The sequence below is a fragment of the Vipera ursinii genome (assembly GCF_947247035.1).
Source record: "Vipera ursinii genome assembly, chromosome: 3".
Classification (NCBI taxonomy): Eukaryota; Metazoa; Chordata; class Lepidosauria; order Squamata; family Viperidae; genus Vipera; species Vipera ursinii.
In genome coordinates, this window is record NC_139516.1 from 116335132 (window position 1) to 116345465 (window position 10334).

The following is a 10334-nucleotide window of genomic DNA, read 5'->3' on the forward strand; positions in this document are numbered from 1 at the left end:
GGGTTCTTAGATCAACTTCCTTATATAAACTTAGCAGTTCTGCTCACAATATATAGGTTAGAGCCCAGGAGGAAATAGGACAATTTGCAAGTCATATTCCAGTGGGCTGTTCTTTCCACTAGGGATGTTGTATCTAAACCTAAGGGGGACATATAGTTGACAATCATGAGCAATATCTTTGGTGGCTGGCTCACTACATATACAGATCCTCTCATGATATGGCAAGGTGGTAGAAGAGCCCATATTTAGCCATGAAATCCAACAACTCAAATCTGGGACTAGAATAGGTTCACTGACAGGTATTTTTCAAATTGAAAAATAATTTTTGTTCTTAGTCAACCAACTTACCTAATTTTGCCAATAACTCCATGTCAGTTTGACCTCTGATATTTAGGACTCTTAACAATTTCCCTTTCTTGGGAGGCAGAATAAATACTGGATGGAAGGGAGACAAGGAGATGTTTTTGCTCAAGTAAAAGTTTTAACATAATGCTGTATTTCCCCGATATATGTACAATTCTGCAGCCAAAGGTAATGCCTCTGCAGCTGAGAATGAAACTCCAGATTGACGTGCTCCCCCAGCCTGCATTTCACCATCAGAGGCCTCCCGGAAAGGCCTCTGCACCCGAGAACTGAGTACAGATTGAATCTGTAGCTGAGTTCTTGGCTGCAGAGGCCGTTCCGGAAAGCCTCTGACAGCAAAATGCCATAGAAGTGGGTCAGTGAGGTGAGGTGAAGCGAGGCAAGTGTCGATTCATGGGAGGCCTGGCTGCAATGCTAAGCAGATAAGGGGTGCATGGAGCAGCTCCTCTGCCCACCCCCACCCTAGCTTGATTTGAAGGTGTGTGCCTCGCCCCCAAACTAGGGCTTATTTTGGGGGAAGGTCTTACTTTCGGGGAAACACAGCACTTCTCTTAATGAATCTTTCCTGAACTTTTAGGCAGACATCAACAAGTGTAATTCCAAGGCTTAATCCACCCCCACTGAGTACCAAAAAGCGTACTCCAAGAGCTCTGAAAACCACTCAAGATCTGCTGATTGCTTCCGAACCACAGATGAAGACTACAGAAATCTCACTTCCTGAGGAACTCCGGGAACTTCAGTGCCCACCCACTAATACAGAGGCATCTTTTAGAGAAATTAATTCATTGACCCAGGGGAAAGTTGGAACCAGCAATAGGGCATTTGATGTGCCTGATCTCATTCATAAGAAGAATACGGAGCCCAAACAAAGTGCAATTCACGGTATACCTTCTTCTACTCTCCCAGAAAATGTGGCTCTTAGACTTGAGTTAAGTGCTGGTAAACACATTCCTGAACACCAAAGCTGTAAGATGCCTTCAGAAGCAAAGATACCAACCTTAGAAGGTGAAAGTCATAGCCCAGACTTGTTGTCTTTTGAGTAAAACTGTCTTTTATTTGCAGCAGTGCCTCACTTTTATTGCCAAAATGATCATTGTAGCAGTTTTTTTAATGAAAACTTTCTGAGCCAGGTGTTGGAATTGACCCTATATTCCCTGAAAGCAGCTTTCTATTCTCAGGAAGTGGTGACAGGAAGCATCTTGAGGAAAAAGTGGGTCTCTTTTCCAACAGATTTCTTGCATTCAGCTAGCCATAGGAATGCATTCTGCATGCTATTTCTGCTGTAGTCCCTTGTGTGGACAGCTTCAACAATTATAATCTGCACAACCTGAATGTGAGAATTTTCAGTGGTGAAACTGCAACCCAATTAGAACATTCTTGATATATTCTTCAAATGCACTTTTAGATATCTGTAGGATGGAAATTATTTGAAATTGCCTTGCACGAGCAGAACAAAAATGCAGCAGTACTTCACGTAAGACTCTCTATGCTGGTTTATGATCACTAACAGATGAATCTTGTTTCAAAATTTCATAAGAGTGTTAACTCAAAGTGCAATTCAAAGTCAAAGCATTATTTTTTGAGAGAGGCGAGAGGAGGGGAATGCATTCTGGTCCAAAAATTAGGTTGTGTTCACTTCAGTTTCCCTGGAGAAATGTATGAATGTATTTCTTTAGCCATTGCTCTGATTGCCATGAGTGGAGAGGTTTTGGGCTCCTGCTATATATAAAACAGCTTCATTAACAAATCTTTTAATTCCTGAGGATGAAAAATGCCAACAAAATCTCTGCATAGTCATGTTCCTCAGAAGCAGGAAGAAACTCAATATGAGCCTTTCCTTACTTAGATCAAAACTTCCCTTCACTGTTTCGGCTGGTTTGGACTTTATAAATGTGATTAAATTCCATCCAAAAATCTAGGTGGAGTTCTGTCTCCCAGGGATCTTTACTTTTTTGCTTTTCTCAAAAAGCATAGCAAAAAAACTAGACCTGAACCAAGATGAAGAAACTCTTATAGAGCAACATGATGCTTGAGTACCTCCCTTTGCCTGCCATCCATGTGTCTGGCAGGAAGAACAATCTTTGCTAATGATGCCTTCCTTCCAGTCCATCATATAACCCTTCAGCCCTTCATATCTGTATCACTTGCTATTTATGCTCAAGAGTGGGCATTTGAAACCAAAGAATAGGGTTGATAAACTGAGCACACTATACTAAAATTAATCTGTTCTTGACTATCTGTACACCTGGGAGATACTGTCTTTCCTGCTCAGGATTAGATTGTTAATGAATCTTTCCAGTGCATTTTTTCTATATACATGTATAACTTAATGGCATGAATATCTACCTAATTGTATTCCTTGAACATGTCAGTTAAATGGTATCAATCTCATATAGGAACTTCCAAATTTGAAAAGCAACATAATTCCTCATATTATTTTTAATATTGGAGTCAGCTGGGAATCTAGCTATTTTTGCAAGTTTACTTCTGTTACTACTCAAATTCTTGTCTGTTTTTTCTCACAAGAATTTTTATTGAAACAAATATGCATGATATCTAAGTCAGTAAATTTCCTTTTCTGCTCACCCAAAGTGAAAATTTTAACATTTGAGATTTCTATGGCATTTCTTGGTTTCAGTAGGTTTAAAGTGTGAAATCTATTTCAACTGTCAGTTATTGTCAAGTATTCCTTTTGATTGTATATTATTTCACCAGTGCTATACACAATAATTTATTCTGTATCAACTTATTGGATGGTGGTATATACCAACTGGCTTTCAAAATGTCTGATAGGCCACAGTGGATTCTTTGGAAGCATTTTTTCTTCTTCTTATATGTACAGTAAGCCTCCATGAAATACTGTTTGCTAACTATTATACTGACCTTCTATGATTTAGCCACAAAAGAATATTGACTGTTTTTGTAGACACCCTCTGTTTATGATGCATCATGCTGAATTTAGAAGTGGCTTCATGTAAACTGAGCTCCAAGGTAAGTCCAAATCATTAGCTGTAAGTAGAGATTCCTGGATAGTTTCACTAAAATGAAAAGTGCTGATGGAAAGAAGGGAACTTAGAAAGACATCCTGACATTGCAATGCATGTCAGAGCCTTGGTGGAGCAGTGGGCTAATGCCTCCTTAAGTAACACCAGCTGCCTGCAATTAGTGCAGGTTCGAGTCCCACCAGGCTCAAGGTTGACTCAGCCTTCCATCCTTCCGAGGTAGGTAAAATGAGGACCCAGATTGTTGGGGGCAATTAAGCTGACTTTGTAATAATGCCGCTTGGGGTGTGTGTGAAAGCCCTAATAAGCAGGCATATACATAGAATGAAGGCTACTGCTAAGCTTGTAAGCCGCCCTGAGTCTTCGGAGAAGGGCGGGATATAAATGGAATTAAAATAAATAAAAATAAATAAATGTTAGTTTTTAACGGCACAATCAGACACTAAATAGTACTGATTACTGTGAAAAATCAGTTACTGAAATAAAATACCACTAAATGTCAAATAGGGACATTGGTTGCTTGAAGTATATATCTTCAGCAATGATTGTGAAGAACAATTATGAATTTTTTTAAAAAGAAAATTCATTTTTGCTATGTTTCATGCTCTTAAAGCCTGGCAGAAATTCAGCAGATGAAATTTTTTCTAGTATTGCTGCTAGTTTATCAAAGAAATTCTTGAATCATTCTTCTTGAATCATTACTACAAAGCACATAGCCTTTGGAAGGGCAGGGAGCCAATTCCTATACAGAAACTAAAATCATAGTGAAATCGAAGTGTGTGTTCTGAGCCATCCATTCAGCTCCCACTCAAGTCTAATCAGCACCGGAAGGCCATCTGCTCTCATGGCATAAAATATCAATATGATGTTGATACTTGATTTACTTCTCACCCTTGGGCCAAACAGGAGATCCTGTTTAAATGTTGTCTAGATGTTTGGAGCTTAATTAGGTGTGGATGAGGAGGACTGGGGTTGAGGCTTAATTCCAGCAAGATAGATTGATCTTGGTTTGTAAGTCTCCCATTCCCAATTCCAGAAACGCTCTGACTTTAATTCTGCATCCAGCATTGCTCTGAAAGGGATTAGCCATAACTTTATAGTTCCTACTCAAAGAGTGAGCAACGAATAAGTGCAACAGTTACAACTCCTCCTAGAATGAAAAGTTTTGCTTGCAATCATTTTTGGTATTAATCACCTTTCTACTGGACCTTTGCACTTTTCTTGGAGAATTTTGAAAACACAACTGATGAGGCAACCCAAATCGTCACAAGCATTTCTCATTGCATCTGTGTAACTGCTGCTGCCATTAATTATCAGTTGGCCTCTGGGTGTGGTTCAAGTTGTGGGTTGTCACTTTTAATGCCCTTCATGGTTCAGGGTCTGGATATCTGCCTTTTCCCAATAACATCATCCTGCCTAAGAAGATCAAGTAGGTGATGCTCTCTTCATGTCCTCTTGCTCAGGGAATGTCACCTTGAGAAGCCACAGAAACATGACTTCTCTATTGCTGTCATCTTTCCATGGAACAGCACGTCCAGACCTTTTAATTTTCTTTTTGGCATTCAGGATGTCTACAATTTAAGTAGGCCCAGGGGTTTGAATGATTGTTTCCTCAAGTAATTTGAAGTTATTTTGCTGATTGTGTTTTATTCCTGGGCTTTATGTTGATTATTACATTCATTACATTGTATGGCTGTTTACTGTCTATTGCAGGGGTCTTCAAACTTGGCCCTTTTATGACTTGTGGACTTCAACTCCTTTGCTGGCTGAGGATTTCTGGGAGTTGAAGTCCACAAGTCATAAAAGGGCCAAGTTTGAAGACCCCTGGTCTATTGTTTTGCTTTTATCCGAACTTATGAAGGGGGAATTCTGCATAGTTCATAGTTGACTGTGACTGGAACAATCGATTTTATTCCTAGCCTATAAACAAAGTGTGTCAAGGAGAGACCCAACCTAGAACTAAAGAGACATCCCCTGTCAGAACAATTAATCATTGGAAAGTCTTGCCTCCAGAACTTGTGGATGCTCCATCACTGGAGGCTTTTAAGAAGAGATTGGACAGCCATTTGTCCAGAATGGTATAGGGTCTCCTGCTTGAGCAGGGGGTTGAACCAGAAGACTTCCATATGTAAAATATATAGCTAAGATAAGCAAGCCAAGGCTGCAATTTACAGGTGGTCCTTATTACCACAATTGGGATTGGAATTTCCATTGCTAAGCAATGTGGTCATAAAGTGAGACATAATAGGACCGTATCAACTAATGACAGGAACCCTAGCCCTCCCCGTTGCTATCATTAGCTGAAAATAGTGGGTTGTTAAATGATTACCCACTGGAATCTGAGCCATTCTGAACTTGGCTTCTTCGATTCCCCTCACTCACCTATCTCTGCCCGTTGGCTGCCCTGCACCTGCTTTGTGGGGCGACAAGCAGCCCCAGACCTACATGGCTCTGGGACTGCTTGCCATGCCCTGGGAAGCCAGAGCCGTCACTCTACTGCTCTCCTGCCTCAGCTGACCTTCACTCTTTTCTTGCTCTGTTGCTGACAAGGCCTGCCCACCTTGGCTTCACCAAAAAAGAAAGACAAACCCTAAAAGCAGCCCCTGAGCCATGGTGTGTCAAAATACTCTTTTGCAAAAAGCTCCTGGAGCAAAGCGAACAATTCGCTACACAAAGTTCCCCAGGCTGGCTCAACAGCGTACCACAAATAAGAATAACTACCCAATGTGGAAGATCGGAAATGGTTTTGCCCATTGTGAAAGTGCCGGGGGATAGCTCAGCTTCTGTAGCAAATGCTTCCTACATATGGCTCCCTCAGCCTTCAAAAAGCTTCTGAGGTCTTTCAAAGTAATACGAGAATATAGACACCTGCCATTCTTCAAATAGCACTCCACATTCCCAATGCTTTGGCAAGCCTCAGGAGCTTCCCAAAGGCAGTTTAGCTTTCCAAATACGTAAGGAGCCATGTGTAGGAAATGTTCTCCACAGAAGCTAGAATACGTGGGATAGCATATCTGAAAAGAAAACAGCAAAGGCAATAAGGCATTTCTGCTTCAACTACGGTGGCTGAATGCAAAAGATGAAAGATCAGTGCAGAAAGAGAAGGCAACTAGGTCAAGAAAAGTTTGGCTTCCCGGCTGCTTTGACTCGCCGGGACAGCTGAGGTTTCGCACTGTACTGCACCCAGAGGCTGCTTGCCACCCCACAAGGCAGGGATCAGGGCAGCCAAAGGGAGAGGGGAAATAGGCAGATGGGGGAATTGATGTATCCTTGTTGCATTTATATGCAGACAGCTAGCTGAGCTCCCAACTTTTGATCATGTGACTACACGAGTATTTGCAATGATTGTAACTTTGGACATGGGTCATAAGTCCATTTTTTTCCCCCAGCAGTGTTGTAACTTTGAGTAGTCGCTGAAGAAATGACTCATCATAAAGTACGGACTCTTGATAAATTTCTTAAGAAGACCATCTACTGAAGTATGCACATTCACTAATCCTGAAATCGAACCCCATTTTAACAAGATATTGGGTGCTTCTGTAGAAAATGTATAATGTACTTACTTTTTTAGAATATGCCCAGTAATTATTGTGACTCTATTGCCTCCCGTGGTTTGCTGTGCCTCTCAGTGGGGAAGAAAGGGAACAGTGGTGCTATTGCACTCATGCCCTTCTTCACAACTTTCTAGAGACATTTCTCTGGCTGCTGATTATGTGAAGAGATACTGGATGACATAGGCCAGGGGTAGGCAACCTCGGCTCTTTTATGACTCATGGACTTCAACTCCCAGAATTCCTGAATCAGGAATTCTGGGAGTTGAAGTCCATGAGTCATAAAAGAGCCGAGGTTGCCTATCCCTGACATAGGCCTTTAGTCTGATCCTGCAGGATTTGTATGTTGATACATAGAAACTTAAAGACAAATTCACTGTTTTAATGAAGGAGCACCTGCAATAGAAGTAGCAACTAAAGTCGTACTTTTTAAAATAATGATTTAAACTTTTCAGTTATATAATCTAAGTTAGTAAAGGAATATATGCAGGTTTTGTCTAATTATTCAGATTGCACAATAAAAGCATTTATTGCACCTTAGCATTGTTGTGATTTATAATAAGCTACGATTCAGAATCTATATCTAAAAAAGAGACCGAGGGGGAACAGGACACTGCTGACCAGATCCTGAAGCAGGCAATGCACTTCACGGTGGAAGCATTTCGGGACCTTAAAGTCTGAGCGATGGAGGGGGAGAGGTGAGGAGCAGCTTGAAGAAGCTATGGGAGGCAAGAGCGAGTCAGTGACTGCCAAAAGTGCAGCAGGAGTGGTTGGTTCTACTGAGACACAGCTGCCCCTCAATGGGCTGGACCTCTAAGGAGTAAACGCTCCCCAAGCAGCCAGGGGAAGAGCCCCGCCACCTGAACCTGAACCCGAACTGAAGCTGGTCCCCCTCAGGGTGAAATTCAACAGGGATCCCCAGCAACTGGGATTCTTCCTCGCTCACATTCTCACCTACATGCATGTGTACAGGAGGACCCTCCTCAGTGAGGAAGCTACAGTCAGGATCGTCACCCTGGCTCTGGAAGATGCCGCAGCCTGTTGGATGGTGGCCCTGCACAACTCCAATGCTCCAGAGCTAAGGAGGTTCAATTGCTTCATGTTGGCCTTGAGGCGGCACTTTGAAGACCACCTGGCCAATCAAAAGGCGCGAGACCGCATAAAAACAGCCAGGCAAGGGCGCCGCCCCATAGCCGAATACACAGAGGAGTTCTGGGACCTGGCGTGCTGCCTCAACTGGCCTGAGGACATCCTGGTTTCCAGGACGGACTCAATGATGACCTGTACAATGCCTGCATTGCCTACAGAACCCTGGTCTGCCTACACAACTGGTGCATCCTGGCTGAAGAAGCAGAGATCAACCAGAACCACAACCCATACTGGTCAGGGAAAACTTGGAAGAGGTCTCCCACAGAAGAGAAAGAAGAGGCAGCCAAATCCATGGTTGCTCAACTGCACTCAACAGCCTGCTTTAAATGTGGTAAAGAGGGCCATCGCACTCTAGAGTGCCGCACAAAAACCCCTGTCAAGAAGGAAGACTGGCTGTCTGGAGGGAAACCAATGAGACCTGCTCGATGCACGACAGAATCAGCCCTGAAAAGCATAGAGGTTGTGGCATTCTATGCAGCCCCAAAATCAGGAGGGGGAACTCCAACCCCACAGGATGATGAGCTGGGGATGCCTGAGAGCGACTACGATGATGACCCCTTGGTAAGTGGGCTGACCGCACCAATCATGTTGCCCACAAGACTGTTCATCTTGGGCAAGGAAGAAAGGGTGGCCCTAAATGCCCTAATGCACTCAGGCTGCACCGGGTGCCTGATCAGCCCAACCTTGGTAAGGATACTGGGGGTCCAATTAAGGAGGTTAAAAAACCCCATCACATTTTGTCAACTCAATGGGTCTGTCACAGAGAGCTTCCCGGCCAGCTTCAACACCGAACCCCTGGGCTTAACCTTAGGGAGCCATTCCAAGACTCTAACCTTCATAGTGGCACCTGGAATGGCCCCTTGTCCTAGGATTGACGTGGTTGAAAAAGTGGAAGCCAAGGATAGATTGGTGGGCAGCTTGAAGCTCCCAAAGAAACCTAAACCATTCACAGTTGGGGATCAAGTATACCTATCACTAGATTCCTGCAGTTCTTGCAACCATCAAAGAAACTAGGACCAAAATATGTAGGGTTGTTTCTGGTTAAACGCATAATAAACCCAGTTACAGTAGAACTGGCTCTCCCTAAGGCCCTTTTGGCTTCTTTCTGTCCCTTGCCCATTCTGTTGGAACCAAGCTAATGTTTTAAATGAGCAAAGGAAAGCGAGTTGCAAGCCTGGGGTTGTTCATTCCTCCCTTTCCTCTCTTCACGAAACAACCAAGGGTGACTTCCAGATTTCTCTGCGCTCTTTGGAAAGCGGGGAAAACTTAATTTTCACTATTTTACTCATGCATTAGGAGGGGCCATGGAATTAACACCTTAAAGGATACTGACGGCTGAGCAGTCTTCTATAATTGCAAGTCTAATAGCCCACCAATAGACTTCTGCAGCACCCAGCAGCTCTTGGTAGAAATCTAAATAGTAGCCTAGAATGGAAGGGAGCATTCCCAGATGAGCCTGTAAGCAGCCTTCTCATCTCGCCCTTTGGTGGTCACCTGACTTTGCTTCTGCCTCCATGTTTTGTGTGTTCTTGTGTATTTATTTTTATTTTTTTATTTTTTTACTGGAAGTGACTAGAGCAGAGTTTCCCAACCTTAGGAACTTGAAGATGCGTGGACTTCAACTCCCAGACCACGCATCTTCAAGTTCCTAACTAAGGTTGGAAAACGCTGGACTAGAGTACTTAGGAAATTCCTGGCAAGGTTTTGTAAGTGATTTGCATGAGAGTGACTGGCCCAAGGTCAAACTTAGCTGACTTTGTACCTAAGGTCTCCCAGTTTATATCCTATGCCTCCTTAACTGTGTTCTGCTGGATGTCATGTAAATGGCTGGCACACTATAGTAGCAGTCACACGTTTTGCGGTTGTTACTGAATGCTGCCTGCTTAAAGGAAAAGCAGCATTTTATTAAGCCAGCTAAAAAAAAAATATTAAGGCTGTCTCGTCGGCTGGTGAGGAGATAAGAGACAAAGTCCACGGACACCGCAAAGTAAATATCAAAAATCCAGAGCATGTTTGTGCCTTCTCCGTTGCTCCTCGTGTAAAACTACGCATATTCACCCAAACTTTCCAAAGTAGGCCGCTCGTGCATACGTTTGTCTCCACCTCGACTCGGCTGGGCTTTTAGCCGATACCTTGCAGCCTGCAAGTAATGTTACGGAGGGGAGTCCTCGGGTGTGCTCCAAATTCGGTTGCACGCTTGCAGCTGTTTCGTTACCCAACTGGGGAACTTCTACGTGCCCTGGAGAAAGCACCAAAGGACTCCGCGGTT

General features: G+C 43.2%; 1 protein-coding gene across 1 annotated transcript in view; it reads left to right on the plus strand.

Moving 5' to 3' along the window:
• Nucleotides 1-5050, plus strand: part of LOC310637201 (carboxyl-terminal PDZ ligand of neuronal nitric oxide synthase protein-like) — a 78459-nt gene extending 73409 nt beyond the window's left edge. The window contains 1 exon segment of the mRNA XM_083357542.1: nt 941-5050. Coding sequence (XP_083213668.1) covers nt 941-1406 — 466 coding nt within the window. The 3' untranslated portion in view covers nt 1407-5050.
• Nucleotides 5051-10334: the final 5284 nt, after the last annotated feature.